General features: G+C 37.7%; 1 protein-coding gene across 4 annotated transcripts in view; it reads right to left on the bottom strand.

The window, feature by feature from the left end:
* Window positions 1–3030: 3030 nt before the first annotated feature.
* Window positions 3031–24364, bottom strand: part of PKN2 (protein kinase N2) — an 85439-nt gene continuing 64105 nt past the window's right edge. For 3 of the 4 annotated variants that reach the window (XM_060202299.1, XM_060202301.1, XM_060202300.1), the window contains 7 exons: window positions 20163–20339; window positions 15123–15185; window positions 14127–14203; window positions 9966–10108; window positions 6639–6746; window positions 6069–6149; window positions 3031–5560 (listed from right to left, as the gene is read on the bottom strand). In XM_060202299.1, the coding sequence (XP_060058282.1) occupies window positions 5357–5560; window positions 6069–6149; window positions 6639–6746; window positions 9966–10108; window positions 14127–14203; window positions 15123–15185; window positions 20163–20339 (853 nt within the window). In that variant the 3' untranslated portion in view covers window positions 3031–5356. Of the gene's footprint in view, window positions 5561–6068; window positions 6150–6638; window positions 6747–9965; window positions 10109–12018; window positions 12325–14126; window positions 14204–15122; window positions 15186–20162; window positions 20340–24364 lie in introns of those variants that run through there. The other variant, XM_060202302.1, reaches the window with a different exon arrangement.

The following is a 24364-nucleotide window of genomic DNA, read 5'->3' as shown; positions in this document are numbered from 1 at the left end:
TATTCCCTTTTGTTGCCCTTTATTGTTGTAGTTATTGATGTTGTTGGACAGGACAGAAATGGAGAGAGGAAGGGAAGACAGAGAGGGGGAGAGAAAGACACCTGCAGACCTGCTTCACCACCCGTGAAGCGACTCCCCTGCAGGTGGGGAGCCGGGGGATCAAACCAGGATCCTTATGCAGGTCCTTGTGCTTTGCGCTACCTGCGCTTAACTTGCTGCGCTACCACCCACCTCCCGTCATTCTGACTCTTAAAGGCACCCTGCCACTGTTGCGAGCTACACAGCTTTCATTCCTAAGCTCGTAAACTTTCAGTCCAAATGTCTTAGTTACCTTGAAGCACTGAGCTGGGTAGGCTCACCCTAACTCCAGGGTGTCGAGGCCCTCCCTTGTCCAGACTTAGGTTCATGCTATCAGGTTTTGGATGGGCTGTTGGGAGACCATTTTCAGTTTCAATGAAACTAATGCTGTCACTTATGTCATAGTTTCTGCTTCATCATGAAGTAGAAATTGGGCCAGGTGGTGGTGCACCTGGTTGTATGCAGTTATAATGAGCAAGGACCTAGGTTCAAACTCTCAGTCCTAACCTGAAGGTGCAAGATTTTTCTTTTTCTTTTTTGCCCCCAGGATTATCACTGGGGCTTAGTGCCTGCACTACGAATCCACTGCTCCTGGAGGCCATTTTCCCCATTTTGTTGCCCTTGCTGTTTATCGTTGTTATTATTGCTGTCAATGTTGTTGGATAGGACAGAGAAATCGAGAGGAGGGGAAGACAGAGAGGGGAAAAAGACACCTGCAGACCTGCTTCACTGCTTGTTAAGAGACCCCCACCCCCTGCCAGTGGAGAGCCGGGGGCTCGAACCAGGATCCTTGCTGGTCCTTGCATTTTGCAACCGCTGCACTACTGCCTGACTCCAGGGAAAGCTTTCTGAGTGCTGAAGCAGTGTTGCAGGTGTCTCTGTCTCGCTCCTTCTCACCCCTTCCCTCTTGATTTCTGGCTGTCTCTATCCAATAGATAAAGTTAACAATAATAAAGAATTTATACTAAGACATTTTTAAGGCGTTGGGTCTTAACATATATCCAATTCCACCACTCTGGTGTTGCTTTTGCACTAAGATAGAGGCAGAGAGGAGAGGCACCGCAACGCCTTCCCTGTGTGCTGGGGCTCAAACCTTGGTCACTTGCATGGTATGGCACACACCCTATCCAGGTAGCTTTCTCATGAATCCTACACAAGACTTTTGATACATAAAATATGTATCCTATAAATACACATAACTGTATGCCTATAGACATATAAGGCTAAATATTTCAGAGAAACACTGAGCCTCAAATGAAAGGAAGCTGTTTCTGGATTGGCATTTTCTCCTTTGGATTTTACATACTCACCCTCAGTTTCACTGGAAAGAGTAGCAGCACCTGCAAAATTTTAGTTAGATTTGAATTGATAATGTAGATATTAGCAAGTTAATATGTAATGGAAATTTCCATCATAGTCTCAATTTGTCTTACAGAGATAGTATGGATTATTTTACACCACACACACACACCATATATATATATATATGTATATATATATTACTCATCTATGTGCCTAAGGCTACATGGTCCCAGGTTCAATTCCTGGTACCACCATAAGATGGGACAGTGCTGATAGGTCAATTTGTCTTTTTTTAAATCTTATTTATTAGATAGAGACAGTCAGAAATTGAGAGGGAAGGGGATGATAGAGAGGAAAAGAGACAGAGACACACCTGCAGCTCGACTTCACCACTTGTGAAGCTTTCCTTCTGAAGGTAGGGGCTGGAGGAATTGTAATATGTGCACTCAACCAGGTGCGCCACCATCTGGGCCCCCTATGGATCACTTTCTATCCCTGACTCATTAAGGTAAACAAAGAAATCTTTTAGGGGCTAGGAGGCAGAGCACCTGGTTAAGTGTACAGTATTATCAAGCGCAAGGACCCATGTGTCTTATCTTTTTTAAAAAAGTATTTTATTTATTTTACTTTTGGGAGAGATGCAGATAGAGAAACACTAGAACACTGCTCAGCTCTGGCAAATGGTGGTGAGGATTGAACCTGGGACTTTGGAGCCTCAGGTATGAGAGTCTATTTGCATAACCATTATGCTATCTGACCCCCCCCCCCCCCCCCCGTCTATCTCAATTTCTTTGTCCTATCTAATAAAATTAGAAAAAAAAAATAAAAGGAAAGAAAAAAAAAGGCTGCTGGGAGCAGTGGATTCATACTGCCAGTGCCAAGTCCCAGCAATAATCCTGGTGGCAGTAAAAACAAACAATAAAAAGAAACCTCTAAAAAACTCACATTCTATACATACTCATTATTGAGTAAGAGATTTTTTTGTTGTTTTCACAGGAATATTGTGCTTAATTTTTGAGGGCTGAGTGGTGGCACACCTGGTTAAGCACACATAGTATGAAGTGCAAGGACCCACCCAAGGATCCCAGTTCGAGCCCCCAACCCCCCCACCTGCGCGTGGGTTGGGGGGTGGGGGTGGGAGTTCTGCCTCACAAGTGGTGAAGCAGGTCTGCAGGTGTCTATCTTCCCCACTCCTCAATCTCTCTCTTCCCTACCCCCCAAAAAAAAGACATTGAAAAAATGACCATAGGAGCAGTGTAGCCACCAAACCCTAGTGATAACCCTGGAGGAAAAAAGAAACAAAGAAAGTGAAAAACAAACAAAAACTTAAATTCTGCTTTTAAGCCCCAACTCTCCACATGCAGGGGAGAAACTTTATGTGGGCAAAGCAAGTATCACAGGTGTCTCTCTCCCACTCCCTCCTCTTTGTTTCTGTCCTACCAAATAAAGGGGGAAATGATTATTTTTAAACTATTACCAATAAGTAGATAATTTTCTCTAAATCCCTCATGATTATGCATATACCCAGGACAATAAAGCACTTTCTAGAAAGACAGCTAATATTAGTCTTTGAGATCTTAATTTCTTTAAGGCTGGTATGTATTTTCATCAGTAGGAAGTTTCCATAAGAAAGAATACTGAAAACCAAAGTACAAATTACCATCTATTTAAACTTTAATTTGTGCATTTGTGGTAATTTAAGACTGCAAAACACTTTTTCTTAGAATGACATTAATTAAAGGCACATTTCATCTGAATGCATAGTGCACCATTCTAAAAGATCCTAATTTCCTTCAAAGTGCTTGAGCAGTCACTTACACATACAGTAATAGCAAAATATATTTACATTCTATAGTTAAAAAATTTTAAGTCTAACTAGAATGTATATATATATATATTTTAAAAACTACAGGAAGAATTAGTGCTGTCTTCAGCTTAATTGTGTGCATATACCCTGCCCTCTAAGTTTTTTAGTGATTGACTTCAATTAAAAATTTCTTTTGTACACTGTTGTAGTTACAAAACACTAAGTCAGTTCTTAATGCTAGAAATCCACCTTAGACATTGCTTTCCTTGCATATTTGAGAATCAGAAAAGAGGAGCAGACTGTACCTCAAAAATACATAGTGTTTTTTTTTTTAATGTGCTAACACTGTTTCATTTAATGCCAAGATAATTAAGTTATTCTATTGTCGTTTGCCTGGGGAGTTGGCTGGAATTAAAAAATGAATTTAAGTAACATATTGCTCCACATTCTAATAAGATTCTGCCCCACCCTTCCCAAAAGATCTTCAATTTGGAAAGAAATACAAATTTTAGAGTGCAATAACAACAACAACAACAACAAAACCATGGAAAGGCTGCAATATTGTAACTGCTTTTAGTTCAATTCTATAAATTCAAACCCTTTCATATTTCCCATAAAATCTAAAATTGGCTATTTTTTTAAGATATAAGATCACTGTCATTAGTTAATTCTGCATGGTTAGTTAACAACTTGGCTACTCCTGAGGTATGTTGTCCCTAATCCCCTAAGCACAGAATCAAAGGTCTTATTATTATTATTATTATTGAACTATGGAATAATCATGAAATCTAAGAGTGGGGAAAAATGTCAAAAAACAAAAACAAAAAAACTTCCGGCAAGTGAGATAAACAAATAAGGTCATGGTTTCCAGAAAGACTTCCCTACAAGAGCATCAAAAAAGCCACAATGGATCCTTAGAAATTGTAATAAGTATCTGATCAAATTACTTTTGAGGTACAGCTTAGTGTTATAATAATTCTTATAAAATATAGACTGTTTTATCAAAAATATTTATACATTCTGTTACAATATATTGCTTTAGCCCTCAGCAACTGCCAATATAAAATCTGGATCCAGTGGCCCCAAATGTACAAATGCACTTAATGTAAATGCTGGAGTTTGAGGTGTCTGCTTGGCCACCGTACAAAGTGATGAAGTGGTGAAATTAAATAATAAACCCACAACATAGAATACATTACAACTTGCACATATACATGTTCACAGCATGTATACAAAGATACACCCTATGCTTTAACAAAGATATAGTTCTCTTCTACAGTAGACTTGAGATAAGATGAACTAGGTTGATAGATGTACAATGATATAGAAAAAAAGGAGTTCACTGATTTTGGAAGAAGGTATGATTGAACGTTGAGTGTCTAGACTTTGGGAACGCGTAGTATATAGTATGTATTGTATCCTGGTTCAGGTTGGTCAGAAGCTCCCATTTAAAAAACTTGAACTAAATGTTCATGTTCAGTCGTTCCCGTTGATTCAGTGTGGATCAACAAGGACACTGTTTGGCAAGTAGCTCTGTTGGAAAGCTGAGGCCCTGTTACATGGTTGGTAAAGAGAAGGCAATAAAAATTTTTTTCCTCATAAATATAAAAAATTATAAAACATTATTTCATATTTTTAAAAGACCCCAAAATGTATATAAATTACATTTTCTGATTTAACAGTAATTTCCTTTAAGAAAATAAGAGCATTTGCCTCAAACAGAATCACACTGTGTGTGAATATTAATAGCATTCTAAGCCCTGGTTTTTACTTCTGTAAAATGTAAGCAATGTGAATTGCTTAACATTTCCACTTAAGGCAGGCATTCGGCAAAGCTAGGGACTGTAGAAGTGTTTTTTTGCTTTCTTCTTCTCCTTTGAAAATACACTATTAATCTGAAAGTATCCATTTTTTATGATAGATTTTCATGGCTGGTACTCATTCAGCTTAAATTCCAAGAAACTGTTTCCAGTGCTCTGTTTTAAAATACAATGAGAATCCACTTTTCAAGAAAGTATTAAAGTAGTATTTTTAAACAACTCTTCATGTGTGAAAAAACCAAAAAACAACTCAGAAGCTACTGGTGGCACAGAGAGCAAACGAAGGGCTTCAATTTGTAAGAGGTCTCCTTGTAAAATCAGTCGGCTGGGTTTCACAGTGTCTTGGAAATTAACACCAATCAGCAATGTAGTCAAAATCTCTGAACATTTCTTGTTCCTCTTCAGAGAGTATCCTTGGTTCTCGAGGTGGAGTCAGAATAGGTGCTTCAGAGGTAAACTCATCATCAAAATTACTGACATCTTCCCGTCCTCTAATGGTAGGTACAAAAGGCGGCTTGACTTTTTTGTCCATCAGAGCACTCCAATCAATTAGCTGGAACACAGAATATAAAAATGACTGGTTTAGTTTTCTATCACCATTTTCTTTTCTTTTTTTTTTAATATTTATTTATTTATTTATTTCCTTTCTGTTGCCCTTGTTTTTTATTGTTATTATAGTTATTGTTACTGATGTTATCAAAGACAGAGGGGGAGAGAAAGAGAGACACCTGCAGACCTGCTTCACCACTTGTAAAGAGACCCACTCCCTGCAGGTGGGGAGCCGGGGACTCGAACCGAGATCCTTATGCTGGTCCTTGTGCTTCGCGCCATGTGTGCTTAACCTGCTGCGCTTTCTGCCGGACTCCCAAATCACCATTTTCTTGTTGTCGCTAAAGCACCACTACTCTGGGCCTAGTTTTTCAGACAGAGAGACAAGACGGGGGAAAGATACCACAGTACCAATGCTTCCTCACTGTCATGGAGGCCAGGTTCAAATTTGAGTGTACTCTCCTATTTCTAATTGCTACAGCTGCACTCAAAAATTATAAAATTTCAGTTACCCGGAAAAATGGATGCTTTTTTACATCTTCTGCATCCTTCTCACCAGCTCCGAGGCGCCGCTCAGGATTTCTTCTTAACAGCTAACACAACATGAGGTAAAAAAGTTAAAGTAAAGCCAGCAACTCAGTTGGTAAGAATTCTTATAACTTGCAAAGATTCCAGCATTTGGGGGGTGGGGTTGGGTGTGTGCACTGGACCACGCAGTGAAGTGTGGGAGAACAGCACAGCAAGAACACATCAGACATTCATGCCTGGGGCTCTAAAGGTGCCAGGCTCACTCCCCTTCACCACTATGTCTCACAGATAAACAATATTCTGATCTACCTCTTTAACTGGTTAGAAGAAATCAAACAAATCTTAAAATAAACAACGCAGATCAAGGAGATAGCATAGTGACTATACCAACACTTTCATCCCCAGCACCACCATAAGCCAGAACTAAGCGGTGCTCTGGTTAAAAAACAATAAACAGTGCAATGTCTATGAACTGAAAAACAATTTCTAAGTTCTACTGGAAGATTACTTTCAATGCAAAAAGTCTAGGTAGTTTTGAAACCGTTGATACTTACCCTCCTCATTATGGAAATGGCTTCTGTAGATAAGAACCTTGGATATCTTACTTCATCATTTACAATACTGTCAAAAACTTCCTCTTCATCATCACCAGGAAAGGGAGACTAGAAGAAATATCTAAGTAAGTAAAATGAGTTTCAATACAGGAAAATCCTATTACCTGCTCAAAGTACAACCGAGAACCCAGTAGCGAGGATAAAAAACATTAAAACAAAAATAAACAGGACTACAGGAAGCTACAGCAGGGGTGCTTATTTCCCACAGAACATACATGTGTGTGACTGACATGTCAAAGCACCAGTAGGCAGAGTCCTAAATTCTTCCTTAAATTTATTTCACACTCTTATAACAAACTTCATCACAGCATATATCCTTTTTCTTTTTTACTTTATAGTATTATATTTCATTAATTTTCCATTTAAAATGACCAGTCAATATCTGAGTGTCTACTAATCAAAAAGATGTATTTAGGTAACAAATAAAAATCTCCAAGAACTTCAGTCTTGGGGAAATAAAGACAGAATGAGACAGATAAACTTGGGCATACAGTTTGTGGAAATACATTATACACGGTGTGTTCTGTCTACAACAGATGCACCTACAATGTGTTAAGATGTTAACATTGCCTATTCCTGTGAATAGGCTAATAACTAGTATAGCTGACAATTGTGTTATTACGCCTCTCCTGTGTTTATCTGAATGAAGGGGAAAAAAAAATACATGGACAAGATCCAGGCTCAAAACAAAATAAAAGTAAAAAAATCCAGTAGTCTGTCAAGCACTTAACTTTTTATTCCTGGAGCCTTTCTAGTTGTCAAACTTGTAAAAATTTCAAATCCAAATCTGCAAATGCCTGACATACTCAGTAACCTCAACAATTTGCTATATTTCATTGATACTATACAACTATAAAGTATACTGATTAGTTTTATTTTTTAACAATCTTTTAAAAAATATACTTTATTTTATTATTGGCTAGAGACAGAGAAATATGGGGGGGGAGACAGGGAGGAAAAGAGACAGAGAGAGACACCTGCAGCCCTGCTTCACCATTCATGATGTTTTCCCCTGGCTGGTGGGGACCAGGGCTCTTTCGCACTGCAATGTTAATCAGGTGTGCCATCGCCTGCCCCCCCCCTGATTAATTTTACATGTATTCCATCTCAACTGTCCTCTTCAGGAGCTACCAAAAAGAAATGAAATTATAAAAAGTAACCCTGAATGAATAGCTAGATACAATGTCTCAGTCAATCATCAGAAGCTCTTTCAATCATCAGAAGCTCTTTAAAAACAAAAATGAAACAGGAGTTTCTTTACTTATTCACTGCCAGTCCTCCAGCTACTGTAGAATAGGAGGAACTACAACCAAGTAGGTTTTAATTCTGCAAATTTTCAAGAAACTCACATTTTCTGTAAGTCATCGTTAACGTGGAGACTAAATTTTAAGTCAACAGTTGAGACAGACACACACACACACACACACACACGAGGACTGCATAGCTCGGGCTTATGGTGGTGCCAGGAAGTGACCTTCAGACCTTGAAACCTCAGGCATGACAAGCGTTTGCATAACCATCAAGCAGTTTCCTCAGCCCTCATGTGAAAATTGTTTCATAATTAAATTAAATCTCATACACAACTGAAAGCTACACTTGAAAACTAAAGCAGTAAAAGTGTTACTTAAAAAAAAGAAGGAAAACAGAAATTCAACTATGTCAAAATTTAGAAAAACATTGTTTCTGGCACTCTTATGAAGACCACTGGATTAGTGATGACACTTTCTAATTTTAAAACACCATACAGAAGCTTTTTTAAACAGGTAAAAAATTTAGATAGGGACCTTTGATCACAAGGTAAACATAGTTTAAATATTTCTTTTCCAAAAGTCCACTTCAACATTACATATTAAAAGACTATCTTTACACCACCCACCATCACCACCACCCACCTCACCCCCACCCAAAAAATAAAATGAGATAAAACAAAAAACTATCTTTTTTTGGGTGAACTAAAATCATGCTTGGAGTATGAATAACTAAATGACAGCCACAGAGTAAAACTGAACATTTTTTACATTCTATATTTATTCATTAAGTTACTAATTTAACTTATGCCTTAAATGTATATGGAAGTTGCTGGAGACGGGGAAATTAAAGAACCAATAAACAACTTCAGGTAACTTTTCTTCTTTTTGCATCTAAGATCATTAAGCTCCGCAAAGTAGCTTTCAATTATTTTTCCAAAGTGCACTCTGATCTACTGTTTCTAGCAACTGATGACAAGATTATACTTTCGTTTTATTTGATACGTTTCCTAAGTAGCAATAACTCTTTACTAACTATTTTTGATAGACATTGACAGAAATTGAGAGGGAAGGGAGAAAGAGAGGGCGAGGGAGAGAGAAGAGAGAGGCATGAAACCCTGCTTCACTCCTAGTGACGTTTCCTCCTAGTGAAGTGTAGGTGAGGGTTGGGGAGGGAAGGCTTAATCTGGGTCCTTGAGCATTGTAAGCTGTGCTCGCTACCAGGTGCACTGCCACCTGGCCCCAGTAGCAACTGAGGCCAGTAAGTAACCATTTAGAAAAAACTGTGTATCTTTTAATCTGTGCCACACCATCTTTAAAAGCAACATTTATTTATAAATAGATGACTATAATAAGGAGAAAGTACATTCTTTTTTTAAATATCTATTTTAAAATATTTATTTATTTATTGGATAGACACAGCTAGAAATTGAGAAGGGGAAGTCGGGCAGTAGCGTAGTGGGTTAAGTGCAGGTGGCACGAAGTCCAAGGACTGGCATAAGGATCCTGGTTAGAGCCCCTGGCTCCCCACCTGCAGGGGAGTCGCTTCAAAATCGGTGAAGCAGGTCTGCAGGTATCTCTCTTTCTTTCCCCGTCTTCCCCACCTCTCTCCATTTCTCTCTGTCTTATCCAACAACAACATCATCAACAACAACAATAAAACATGGACAACAAAAGGGAATAAAAAAATAGAAATTGAGAGGGAAGGGGGTGACAGGGAGAGAGACAGAGAGACACCTGCTGCCTCGAACCTGGGTCATTGTGCACTGTAACATGTGCGCTCAACAGGTGTGCCACCACCTGGCCCCCAGAAAGTACATTCTTTTTATGAGTCTTCCAGAGACGATAATCTTAAACAAAACCCCAAAGTGTGATATAGATGCACAAACCAATTAATTACATTTATTCATACATTTAGTTTCCACTTATCTGGGAAACATTAAACAGTAAGTGGCTTTATGAAGGGGATATTCTACTCTATCATCTTTCCTCTTCTCTCACCTATCTTAGTACTTCTTACCTCGCCAACGAGCATTTCATAGATGAGTACACCGAGGCCCCACCAATCCACAGCCCTCGTGTAGGATGTCTCTGTCAATACTTCTGGAGCAAGAAACTCAGGAGTGCCACAGAATGTGCTCGTTCTGTCTCCGTATCCCATTCCTAGAAAACAAAGCATTTAAACACCTGTTAGCAAAGAAGACAATCTAGCATAAAAATCAGAAGATATCCTTAAGAAATAAAATTAAAGTTGCCTATTTTATACATGGTGACCCTAACTCAAGATATATCAAAGATGAAAAAAGGTTAAGGACTGGTGTAGAGAAAACCATGTAACACTCCACTGTACAACGAACAGGTAAATCTTCAGGCTCCATTTTGCTCTCTGTCTTGCCACTGCTTTCTAAGATGACAATGTGTCACAACTAAAGGAAAGGGTTCTTGGCCGGCACGCACGCACGCACATAACATGGTGTTGCTGGGTACACATCCCAGGTCTCAGTCCAGCTCTGCTGCCCTGGAGGAAACTTCAGTGCTGTGGTCTCTTCCTCTTTCTCTCTGCCTCTTTGTCTCCGTCTCTATCTTAAAAAAAAAAAAGTCATCTTGGAGCAGTGAAGCTCTGATGGTGACAAAAAAAAAAGGGGGGGGGGTAATTTTCTGAATTCAAACTTTTAAACAAGTTTATTTGCTTTATTAGAAAAATGGGATAAAGAATAGGAAAGCTATCAGGGGAGCGGATGGGATATGGAGATCTCGTGGTGGGAAGTGTGTGGAGTTGTACCCCTCCTATCCTATGGTTTTGTTAATGTATCCATTTTTAAACAAATAAATAAATTAAAAAAAAAAAGAAAAATGACAGTATATTTTGGAGAATACCAATCAGTAAACCATTTAGTTATTGAAAGTGGAGCAAATGTGTCATATGATACAATGTACTAATATCCTATTATTTCAGCAAATTAAGGAGAAATTTGTTAGAAAAGGATTAGTGGGTAGGAAGTAGGTCTGTCTTGATATCTTAGCCAGTTGGCATTCAAATACATTTATTTGCTTCACAACTCAGCAATATACTAGTGAATCAAATATGTATCCTACATATTCAAGGTAATGTTTCCATGCAGTCTGATGTGTTAAAAGTTCTTTTTGAATGATACCTTGTAAAAGAGAAAGACAAGCTCAGAATTTTAAAATTCAAAAGGTATATACATTTACACTGAATGAAAATCTCAAAACTTTAAGTCTGTGGATCAAGATTTAAAGGGCATAATTAAAACACATTAGCACATCATTGTGGTGTGACTTTTTTCTTTTAGTAAGGTAATACTAAAGGTAATACCTTTCTTTTAGTAAGGTATCTTTAAAACACTCACATTGCTCTTCTTCAATAATATTTTTAAAATGTAGTTGATATGAAGTTTATATAAGCTCTACACAAGCCTTTTATAAGACTTAGCCAGGATTAGGAAAAAGTTAACATAAACAGAGAACTAATGTTTCTGGATTTTTAAGTCTATACTGTTTACAATTAAGACACAACACATGTCATACTTCTAGGATACAGATATTGTATTTTTGGTCTTGTTTATAATTTTATAAAACCTGTGATATTTTAACATAATGCTTATGTGCTAAGTATATTGGGCTCTCAGAAAAGCCACGGCACGTTTTTTTTCTGTGCAAAAATGTATCCTGACTTTTCCCGCCATCATTCTGACAATTTTTCTTGTCCCCTGCTATTCTGAGAGGAAGTTAAAAGCTAGTATTACAAATTAAAGAAACCCTGAGTATACTGGTGAAATGTCTGGCACAAGAGTGCTTACAAGTTTCAAGCTTTTATAATGTACTGTGTACATCTTTATAATGAAGAAAAACATTTTTAAAGAGTTTACTGTTCAGTACATGTTTTGACTGTTACATTTTAGGTGCTTGTGCCAAATGGCCGGAACACAAAAATTAAGTTGAGAGAAATTTAAGGACCTTACAAGAAATCAGAGGAAAAGATATATATTGATAACTTCATAATGATATGGTAAGACAGTATTGAGACACACTTAAGAGTACTCCTTCACTGAGTTAGGGGGGTGGGGATGGGAGAAGAATCTCAAGGGTGACAATGAGGTACATCTGTGTTAGTCAACAAATACAAGTGGGTTGAACGACAGTGGAAAAAAACATTACCTGTAAACAGTTATTGTTGAAGCAGAAAGTACTAGGTAGACAGCAGCAAGGGAGTTGGTGAGAGAAGCAAACAGGCAGAGCAAGAAGGGCAGTGTATACCACAGCTTAGCCATTATAAGGTTTCCAGCAAGGCTATAACATGATCAGTTTTGTATTTATATGGGCCCCTTTAGCACTTTAGTACTTATATGGTAGATTGACTGGAGGGAGAATAAAATTAGAGACAGGAAGGGTTAAGAGACTATAGAAGTAGCCTAGTCAAAACAAGATGATGGTTATTAGCAGCAGAAGCAAAGAAAAAATTAAGAAATCTTAAGAAGGCAGATGTTAGCACGATTCTATGATTCAATTGGATGTGAAGTAGAGAACAAAGAACAGAGTCCAGAATATAATTCCATGCTTTCCAGTTGGCAGGATGAGAGTGGAATGTGGCACAATCAACTACAAGTTCGATGGTTTAAGGGGGCCGGGCAGTGGTGCACCTGGTTAAGCACACATATACCCAAACTAGATGGCTTAAGGTAAATAAACGATTTTTGTGTATATATAGCTTTCGGTGCAGCTAATACATTTTCATGCAGAGATATCTAGAGGTAGTTAAGTATATATCAGAAAAGGAAACAGACTTGGGACCTCTTGCTTGCAAACCCTGAGATCTTCCATTGTGCTGCCTTCCTTGTACCACCCCACAGGACACGGACACACACACACACACACACACACACACACACACACACACACACACACACACACACACACACACCCACCCACCTCTGTTCATTGAGTTCAGTAATCAGGAAGTCAACTGATAACTGATGAACAACTATTTACAAAGCTTATTTATTATGTGTGACGGACACATAGTGAGGGAGACTGACATTATTATTTATACTCTAATTAAACCTAAGAAAATCTCTGGGAGGCTGGGTGATGGTGTACCCTGCTAAGCACACATAGTTCTATGTGCAAGAACCTGAGCAAGGATCTAGGTTTGGGCCCCCGCTCCCACTCAGTGCAGTCGGGGACACATCACAAGTGCTGAAGCAGGTCTGCAAGTGTCTTATCTTTCTCTCCCCCTCAATTTCTCTATCCTATCAAATCAAAAAAAAAAAAAAGAAGAAGGGGGGGAAGAGGACAACCAGAAGCAGTGGATTCGTCTAGCATTGACCCCAGCAATAAATCTGGAAGCAAAAAAACAAAAGACAACAACAAAACCCCTCTGCACTACGTGTTAGCCCTGTGTCACATAATTATTTCCAATTCTTATAATGCTCCCAAATAGGAAGGTTTATGCTCATTTAATAGCTGAAGAAACTGACTATAATGTTAAAAGTACCCCCCCCCCCAAACACACAGTAATTAAATGTTAAGAGTCAGAATTCAAACCCAGGGCTGTGTTTTCTCTTTCTCTCTTTTAAAAATTTTTTATTAGTGATTTAACGATTAACAAGATTGTAAGATAATAGGGGTACAGTTCCATACCTTTTTAATGTTACCTTTGATTCACATTCCTAGTTTACTTTGATGTATAAAATATACTTGTGTATATTTTTTCTCTATTTTATAACAGTTGGCTAAAGAAATACTGTAATGATAACCCAAAGAATTTGTTCAATCTAAGCCACCACCAAGAGTCACAGCTAAGTTGAGCTTTGATAAATTTAAAAAGAAGAAAGGAAAAGAAAAATAAAAGAAGAGAAAGAGGAACTATGTAAACTTAAAATTTTAATAAGTTAAGAGAGAAATTACTAAGTCTTTATAATTCCAACTTCATCAGTGGTTCCTTAGAGTTGACACAGAAGTTTATACTGTAAGTTCTGAAAACTCAACTATATCCACATTAATAAAGTTCTAAACAATATGAAAAATGGATATGAACATCTTAGAATATTTTAATAAAGCATAAATTAAACTTAAAATTGTTTTGTGCTTTCCACAAAAACTACCAATGAACCAAGGGTTAGTACTATATTAGAAAAGGAACTTTAAAATATCCAGTTACCTTCTTTGCAAAGACCAAAATCAGCAATTTTCACAAAGCCCTCTGTATCTAGCAATAAGTTATCCAATTTCAAATCTCTGTTCAGGATAAAAAAAAATGCAAAATGAAAATAATAAATGAAACTAGCAGATAATATAGATAAGAATAATGTTCAATGGGAGTATTTACTAAAAGTTTTAGTTATAATTTGATATGAAAAGTAATCATCAAGCTAACAATTCAAATAGGGTTATGGTTGTGGGTCTGTCTAAACCTTCTAAGAGAGTAATTCAAAACAAAGAGAAAGCTACTCATTTATACTGATTGCAAATTAAGTTGAAACTATTTTACACTTTGAATAAAAACAGGTCTGATAAGGAAAGCTTCAACTTGGAAATACTTTTAGAATTTGAGTATGGCAATGTTTATAGCTTGCTAATTTTTATTGGTGTTTCTGTAATTTATCTGGTCTAGAGCAATGCCATTCAAAGGATAGCTCACGAAGTAGCTTCTAGGCCATGAACTATTTGTTACTGTTCTGCAATTTGGTAAGAAGCCTGTGTCAATACATTAAACAGTTATGTCATGAAATATACTGTCGAGTTGGCAGCCAATGTAACGAAGAAGATATTGTGGCATCTAGTCTGGTACACACACTGACATGTTTGGAGGAGTGCTACTTTTTAGAAATTTTCTGCTGTGGATTAACTAAATACAAAATATTCATCTGGAATAAAGCTGTTAGTGAATTGTTATCAGTCAATTTAAAGTTTGAATATGTTGACCAAGTAGCCATAGGAATAGAGGCTCATCATATAATTATGGTATAAGTCACATGTAAGTTGTGCAGAAACATGTAGTTATTATGTCATTGTATTATTATATTTTAAAATTCAAGTTTGATTTTTTAGAGAACAATTATATGAAAGAGAAAACTAGGCTACTGTTAAAACATAAATTATTCTTTATCACTGTCTTTTAATATAATCCACACAAAAGAATTCAAACGTCACTTACCTATAAACAATTTTGTGTTCATGTAAATACTGCAACCCAAGAACTACACATGCAGCATAAAATCTGTTTAACGAATTAAATCAAAAGATGTTTGATAAGATTCCAATACTGTTAAATGTCACTTTACACTTGAATGTTTCAATTAGTTAACTAGTTTCACAAGCATTTACTTAGTCCTTTCTGTGTACCAGATATAATAAGGTGTGTACTAGATATAGAAAGTAAAGTTAAAAATTAATCTTGCTAAAAATAATTTTGTCAATCATATTAAATCACTAATAAAAAAAAAAGAAGAAAAATACTGTCTCCACAACTGAAGCCACTGATTCTGCGTGGTAAAAATCTCTGAGGCCTGTTTTATTAAAAGGACAAATAAAACTTATAAAATGAGATGGGAAGTAAATCCAGATGTAATTAAATACATAAATTACACTGAGTGTAAAATTTATTTGCCACTAACTGTCATGTTTCACCTTATGATTTACCAATAAAGAGATGAAAAGAAAAAAAATCACTGAGGCCTTCGAGTGGACAATTAGTCTGGTTTCTATTACAACGTACTTGAAGAGCTGATGGGTAGTAGCTTTTTCATGAGGGAAGTATAGAATTTTCCCCTGATAAGATGGTATAGATGTGTAACAGGAGTAATATGTTTGACAGACAACCAATAACAGGTTTCATGTGGGTGAAGGACTGGGAAGATATACTGGGTATGAAAGACATGGGCTAAAAAGACAGTGTGGAATAAAATTGTGAACGATCATGAACATGGAAAGTTCCTCTCAAATAATTTTAATCAAGACAGAATGATCAGATTTATCAGTCCCTCCTCTCCCATAGCAGTGTACAAGTTGGAGCAGAAGCAGTAGTAGTAGTAGTAGTAGTAGTAGTAGTAGTAGTAGTAGTAGTAGTAGTAGGGTATCTAGAAGGCATAAACAACAGTAGGGTATCTAGAAGGCATAAACAACAGGCATAAAGACTATTATAACAGAACATACAAACAGGCCCTGGAAAAGGGTGACAGAGAGCCTAGTGGTGAGGGTTGTATTGTTATGTGGAAAACTGAGAAATGTTATGCATGTACAACCAGCAGGTATTTACTGTCGACTGTAAAACATTAATTCCCACAATAAAGAAATAAAAAATAAGTTAATAAAGTTTAAAACAGAAAAAAAAAGAACATGAAAACATTCAAAGTAGTGGCAAAGAGATACATTAAGAAAAACAAACACCACTCAGCGCAATAGGAATTGGTGTGTCTTACTGGCTATAGAGAATCAGCAAGAGGGAGAAGCTGAACATGACACTCAAATTTGCTTTGTTAACGAATGGGTGAAGATTACAAGCAGTAGCCAAAGTTTTGTGGAGAACATCAGTTTGACTTTACATATGCTGATTTGGAGTTTCTTCTTCTTTTTAATATGAAAGAGAACTATTTATTTTTATTTATTTATTGGGTAGAGACAGCCAGATATTGACAGAGAAGGGAAGGACAGAGAGAGGGAGAGGGACAGAGACACACCTGCAGCACTGCTTCACCACTTGCAAAGTTTGCCCCCTGCAGGTGGGGGCCGGGGGCTGGAACCCGGGTCTTTGTCGTTTGTTACATGTGCACTCAACCAAGTGTGACACCACCCAGCCTCTGATTTGGAGTTTCTCTGGGGCAGGTAAAAAGGTCTAGAATCTTAGTAGATGGGTTTGAGCCTAGATAGAACATTAAGTCTGGAGAGAGAAGATAATCATTTTATCTTAAATGTTTAGGATAATGTCTGACATGGTAGATTTAATGAATAAAGAAATAAGTAATCAATAAATGAATTAAAAATGTAAATCTGCTTTCAGTATGAAATAGTTTACATGGAGTCACTTAAAAGAACCCCTTCTTAATTACACTCATAATGTCTGGATACTTTCTCTATAAAGTAGAGAGAATACCCAGGCCCCCAAGTGCAATAAATAATGTGTCCTCCATCTGTTCAATTCTCCCTATCACCTCTCTCACCCTCACCAAGAGGCAAGAATTCCTCTACTTAGTGAACATTTTCCAGGCTTTAATATTATACTTAAAGATACAGTAAATATTGATAGTATAAAAATGTTTTACACATTTATTTTTAAAAAACAGGCCACGATTTGAATTTTAAAATTAAGAAATGTTTGATAGTATAGTAGCTACTATTTAGCTATCCATTAGAACTTTATACTGATTTTTGCAAATTTATTTACTTTTTTATGTAGTGCTCTCAGAAGAGTAAATTAATTTCTCTAAAGTCACACAGCTGGGAAACAGCAAAGCTAGGAAGAAATTTGAGTCTGTTGTCTCTTCCCATCAAAATTCACTATTATGTCCTTAGTAGTTCTAGTAGTGCAGAGACATGGTCCTTACTCCCTTCTTCTAGAAGAGAGACAGCAAAAATGCAAAGGATAAAATAAAGAAGGTATTAGGTAGAAATAAAGTTCTATGGAGAAAAGAAAAATACAATTAAGTGGGGGGCGGATAGTAGCGCAGTGGGTTAAGCACACATGACGTGAAGCACATGGACCGGTGTAAGGATCCCGGTTCGAGCCCCCACCTCCCCACCTGCAGGGGGTCGTTTCACCAGCAGTGAAGCAGGTATGCAGGTGTCCATCTTTCTCTCCCTCTCCTCCCTCGATTTCTCTGTCCTAGCCAACAACAATAGCAATAACAATAACAACAAGGGCAACAAACATGGGAAAAATGGCCTCCAGGAGCAGTGGATTCGTAGTCCAGACACCAGAGCCCCAGCGATAATCCTGGAGGCAAAACAAAACAAAACAAAACAAAAACAAAAAACCCCAAACAATTAAGACAGTATTACATATTCTGTGGGTTTGGTGATATAATAATTTAGAAGTTTAGATAAATAGGCAGGATAGGACTGTTTACGAAATGACATTTGAGTGGCTTAGGAGGTGGAGCAGTGGAGAAAGTGTTAAGCCCTCAAGCAAGAGGTCTTAAGTTTGAGCCCCAGCAGCACATATGTCAGAGTGATGCTGTTTCTTTCTTTTCATCTCTTAGAAATAAATACAATACTTTTTTTTTTAAAGGACATTTGAGATGAATGATGAATAACTAGAGGGAAGTACTAAAATTCTGAAGTATTGGGTTGTCAGAAAAATCATGACACATTTTTGCATAGAAAAATATGTCATGCCTTTTCTCACAATCCAATATCATATTATAGTCTATATTCTTATATTTCACCAGCCATACTGCTTCAGTATATGATTTCTTTTTTCAGCAAATATAAGAGCTGAGGACTGGATTTTTAAAATTATTATTCCTTAAAAAAAAAAAAAAAAAGGGCACAACAAAACAAAAACAAATTTCCATGGAAATTATTTAGCAGAATGTTAAGCATAGTCTAGGGCCCCCTGCTTATAATTTTAAGTATGCAGTGAATGACTATGAGTAGCCTTGTATAACTTTTGGACTACTATCTTTTTTTAAGCCTCCCTATCCATCAGAACATATGTATGTATGTATGTATTTATTTATTTCATCTAAAGCTTGAACACACAAAAGCATTCCTTCTGTCTGCCTCTGATATTCATGGTAAGAATCAAATAATGGAGTGAAAGTGAAAATACCATAGAAATGTCAGCTGCTATTTTCGAAAAAATGTGGACAAGTGATGAACATTCAAGAATAAAGCCTATTTAGGCTTACTGCTGGTTTGAGTTAGAGTATGTTTTAGAGATGAACTGATTATAGACTTGGTAATAATTTAGATGTTTCATGTACAGAGAAAAAGAAGTGAAATACGACTCCCTGTGTTTTGTTATGAACAAGTTATACAATGAGAGATGGCACTGCTATTTAATGAGAGAAACCTGCAAGATTAAGAAAACTAGGGAGTGGTAGATGAAAAATACAAGGATTTCAGTTTGAGAAATTAAACAAATCCCTTAGTCATACAAAGGGAAAGACATGTGGACTGTTGGATGCTAGTAGGCATGACAATTTTAAGGAAGAGGTCAGAGCTGGAGACATAAATTGAATAACAGCCAGTGTGTATAATGTAGCTATTAAGGGCAATTTTCTAGATTTAACACCCAGAAGACTCTAACAATAATAGAAACATTTTATTTACATAGGTACACACACACATACTTATTCTCAAGTGATTGCTATTATTTACTTTCATGCACAAATGAGCAAAACCTTCATATATCAAACAAAAATATTTAAAAAAAATTATAGAAGAGTCTATTTGTGCTTCCAAGTCCAGTGCTTTACCCACTGAGCCACCTCCCAGGAAGAGTCTATTCTTATGTCTTTCACTGAAAGTAGTGTATACATCAGCTTTTTGTAGTCCTTCAGAGATCATAAGTACATGTAAATAATATAAGTTTTAAAATAGTCCTTAAGAGAGTCGGGCAGTAGCACAGTGGGTTAAGCGCATGTGGTGCAAAGCGCAAGGACTGGTATAAGGATCCCGGTTCGAACCCCCGGTTCCCCACCTGCAGGGGAGTTGCTTCACAGGTGGTGAAGCAGGTCTGTAGGTGTCTATCTTTCTCTCCTCTTCTCTGTCTTTCCCTCCTCTCTCCATTTCTCTCTGTCCTATCCAACAACGATGACATCAACAACAATAATAACTACAACAATAAAACAACATGGGAAACAAAAGGGAAAATATTAAAAAAAAAAAATCTAAAAATAGTCCTTAAAAAGCAAATAGAACTATTTTATAACAAATATATTACAAAGACTTTCCTTTCATTTTTTTCACTTAACAGTATAGCTTGAGTAGAATATATAAAACTATGGCTATATAGATGGCATTACCTTAGAAGGAAATATAATAGAAAATGAAAAATGTGACTAAGTGAACCTGCAGTGTGATTTAGGGAAAACCCCTGAAATTTTCACACAGACCGCTAAGAAAGGAGTTCAAACATCTCTTATTGAGATTTATTTTCCAGTCAGAAAATACTAATAATACTACTACTAATTAAGAACAACAACGAAGTCAGTCATGATAAGAAAACTCTGGGAAATGTGTAAAGCATACTCACACAGCTCTGGGCTCGGAAAAGACATCAGTATGAATGTGCATCATTAGGTCGCCGCCGGCAGCATATTCCATTACAAAGCAAACATGCTCTTTGGTTTGGAAACATGCAAAGAGGTTCACCAGAAAAGGATGCCTTACACTATTCACAGTTTCAAAAATCCTTTTTTCACACATTAAGCTGTAAGAGAAAAACATTTCAAAGTAGTAGTAAGAAAAGCATTTGAGTAGAAAATAACATACTCTAAAAAGTTGCAGATTTTGGGAGTTGGACGGTAGCACAGTGGCACAAAGCACAAGGACCGGCATAAGGATCCCGGTTCGAGCCCCCAGCTCCCCACCTGCAGGGAAGTCCCATCACAGGCAGTGAAGCAGGTCTGCAGATGTCTTTCTCTCCCTCTCTCTGTCTTTCCCACCTCTCTCCATTTCTCTCTGTCCTACCTAACAACGACGACAATAATAAACTACAACAATAAAACCAAGGGCAACAAAAGGGAAAATAAATAATGTAAATTTTTTTAAAAAGTTAGATTTTAAAATAAGCTAACTTTTAGCTATTATAACCTTAAAACCATAAAATGTGCTTCAGTTTTGCTACAGATGCTTTGAAAAAAATCGGTCTGATTCAAATATATTAATGTGATAATATAGCATATATAAATGTTAAAATATATCAAGTGGTATGACTAAAGTTTATACCATATTCTAAACCCATAATTAAACCAAAATTAAGTATGTATTAATGAAGACTAAAGTGTATGATTAACACACCATAAAGATTATAGAGTACCACAGAGAATCATAGTAGTAGACATAGAGAGTGGTTAAAACTAATAAAAAACTTAATTAGGGGTGAAGTAAAAAGCTGACTAAAACTTGATCAGAGATTTAGCAAACTAATCCATAATTTAAAAAAGTTTGTGAAGTAAGGGGACAGGTGCTGCTGAGTTCACTCAAGGGGGAGGAAAGGAGGGACTATCAAGGGGTGGGGGTGGGGGTGGGATAGGGTCCACTGTTCTGCACTGAAAGGAACGGGCGATTTGGCTGTGGGTATAATGTGCTGGGCGTGTGTTGGGGAGGTGTGAAACTACACTCAAGATAGATAGTCTTATAATACTTTTCCTCAAAAAAAAAAAAAAAATCAATTTAAAGGGCTGAGTGGTGGCCCATCTGGTTGAGCACATATGTTATAGAGCACAAGGATCCAAGTTCAAGCCCCCAGACCCCACCTGCAGGGGGAAAGCTTCATGAGCAGTAGAGCAGCTCTGTAGGTCAGTCTCTGTCTCTGACTCTCCTTTTCCTCTCTATCTCTTCTTTCCTTCTCATATTTTTAATTATCTTTATTTATTTAACCTATAGAGACAGTCAGAATTGAGAGGAAGTGGAAGTGAGAGAGAGAGACAGAGAGATACCTGCATCCCTGCTTCACCACTTCTGAAGCTTGCCCCCTGTAAGTGGGGACCAGACACTTGAACTCAGATCCTCACACATTGTAATGTGTGTGCTTAACCAGGTGTGCCACCACCCAGCCCCTTCCCTCTTGAAGTCTCTACCTAAAATTAAACATTGGAAAAAAAAAAAAAAAAAAAAAGGGAGTCGGGTGGTAGCGCAGCTAGTTAAGCACATGTGCCACTTCCAAAGTTCAAGGACCTACGTAAGGACCCCGGTTCGAGTCCCCTGGCTCCCCACCTGCAGGGCAGTCGCTTCACAAGCGGTGAAGCAGGTCTGCAGGTGTCTTTATCTCCCCCTCTCTCCATTTCTCTCTGTCCTATCCAATGAGGACAACATCAATAACAATAATAACTACAACAATAAAAAAAAATCAATTTAAAAGAAAGAAGTTAGGGGTGGGACCAAGATGGCTGATTCTTTCCTTCCTTATCAACCACACATAGAACTCTCATTTGGTGAACAGAGGAGCAGATATACTAAAATCCTGACACTCTAATCCTAGTACTATAACTGTACAGAATGCAAACCAGGAAATTAAAAGCTATAAAGGGGCAGGGGAGAACAGTGATGGCAACACTCCCTGCGATCATGGTAGCTTGCTGGAGTGCTGGTGGAAACCATACTGGAGTTCGGTTTCTACTACATGGTAACAGAAACCTGGAGTCAGATTTGGGGAGGGGAAGTCCCATGAAGCTGTCTTCATGGCAGTTCTTGCTAGATTCTCTTCCCCATGATTTTCAGGTTGGGCACAGAGTGATCACCACTGGGACTGAGAATTCACAGCAGTTTAGACTTGTACCTCCAACCACAGTGACCTGGGGCCGCAGAGCACTAACAACCTTGAACTCTCACTCCTTGGCCTCAAACACAGGTCTCTGGCTCAGGTCCTTACAGGACTTCAGCCATAGTGAAAAAACATACTGTTGGGCGAAAACTGTAACTAGAAGAAAACCTCACATTCAGCAGAGCTGTTACCTTTGAAGAGGGTGTCACAATTACATTCCTAAGAATGCTCTCAACATGAGAAGTTCAGCGGAAGAGAACTTCAGTGGTCAGAGAATGAGAGAGAGAGAAAAAAAAAACCAAACAGGAATCAGAGAAATAAAGAATATAGTAGCTCAACTAAAAAACCCAGAAGAGAAAGCCAGGAGAAAGAGAAAAGCCAATGGCTGAAGTAGTACAGCAGAGATACGACAAAAACGAACATAAAGATAATATGAGAATTATAACATTTGCATCAAGTTAGCAGGAGGAGGAAAATGGACAGAATTCCTATTTGAAGAAATAATAGCCAAGGATTTCTAAAAACTGAAGGAGACAGATTTTCAAAACCAAGAAGCTTTAAGAACCCAAGTATCCAATGACTGACACACACACACACACACACACACACACACACACACACACACACACACACACACACACACACACCAGAATACTACACAGCTATTAAGAAAGATGAAGTCATCCCAGAGGGTTCTGAACTCCAACTCCATCACAACACAGAGAGAGAAGAGGAAGAGAGGAAGGATATTCAGAAGCAGTAATACATGTGGGTGTGAGTTGGAAGAGAGGACAGGATCATAGGGGAAAAGGGGGTTGGGACAAATATATATAAATACAGACAATAGCGAGTGCAGCCTAGAATGTTCCTATGGCCATGGAAAGCAAGCTCAGTGCTATAGAGATGCAGAGGCTACACAGGCTCCGGTGCTGAATATGAATAGACATGGGCCTCAGATCAGATTGATGGGGTCTACAGTTAATGATATTTACATAATTTTCCCATATTTGGGAGCTACTCTCTGCCCTGATCCAGCTTCCTAGTCCTATCTCCAACTCTGATACCATCTCCCCAGATAATACTTTTAGCCCTCCTGCATGTTAGCTGTCGGGCTCAGTAAAAATTAGTGAAGTCATGGGCCCCTTGGAATAAACCTAGAATAGACTTCCTAGCTCTTTCCAAAAAATGAGACCTCAAATCTCATCTACTATATCCTTACCTTTAGGTTCCTGATTATTAAACAGTTTGTTCCTCTTTATAGCTTAATGCTTTTCAGTCACCGACTTGCATCTGCTACCATGACACCAACTTGACATCATAGGTGGTACTTACGCAGCAAGGACAGAAATGGAAAACACAAAGGAAAACTTGGACTGGTTTGGTCTATTACAGCAAAGTAAAGGACTCTGGGGAAAGTGACCAGGGGAAGACTAGGGGAGGGACCTGGGGTCCTGGTGTTTGGTGGTAGAAAAGGTCCTTAAGTTGGAGGCGAGAGAATTTTGTAGATACTTACTATGGTGAGCTGTCAACAACTGTACTGTCAAGCATTAAACCCAAAAAAAGTGATAAAAAAAGAGAAAAAGTTTCAAACAAAATAAGCCGAGACCAAAGTATACCAAGACACATAATTAAAATGGCAAAAATTAAATAAAGAGAATTTTGAAAGTTGCAAGAGAAAAAGTAAGAGTGACACTTACTAGGTGGGAGTCTCTAAGAGTAGAAGATGATTTCTCAGCAGAATCTCTTAAGATGAAAAAAGACTAGCATGAGAGTGTCACAGTTTTAAATGGAAGCCCTTTACCCTAGAATAGTCTATCCAGCTAGGTTGTAACAGTCACTCAGGTCTGAAAGACTGGTGAAGAGCATTTCAAGCGAGTTAAAGAAATACGATACTATTAAGTCGGTCCTACAAGAATATCAAAGGAAAATACTGAATGTTCTCACATATTTGTGGCTTGTAAGAAGACAAA

The sequence above is a fragment of the Erinaceus europaeus genome, chromosome 11 (genome assembly GCF_950295315.1).
Source record: "Erinaceus europaeus chromosome 11, mEriEur2.1, whole genome shotgun sequence".
Lineage (NCBI taxonomy): Eukaryota > Metazoa > Chordata > Mammalia > Eulipotyphla > Erinaceidae > Erinaceus > Erinaceus europaeus.
Note: the sequence above shows the minus strand (reverse complement) of the source record. Positions and strands in the feature narration are given on the sequence as shown.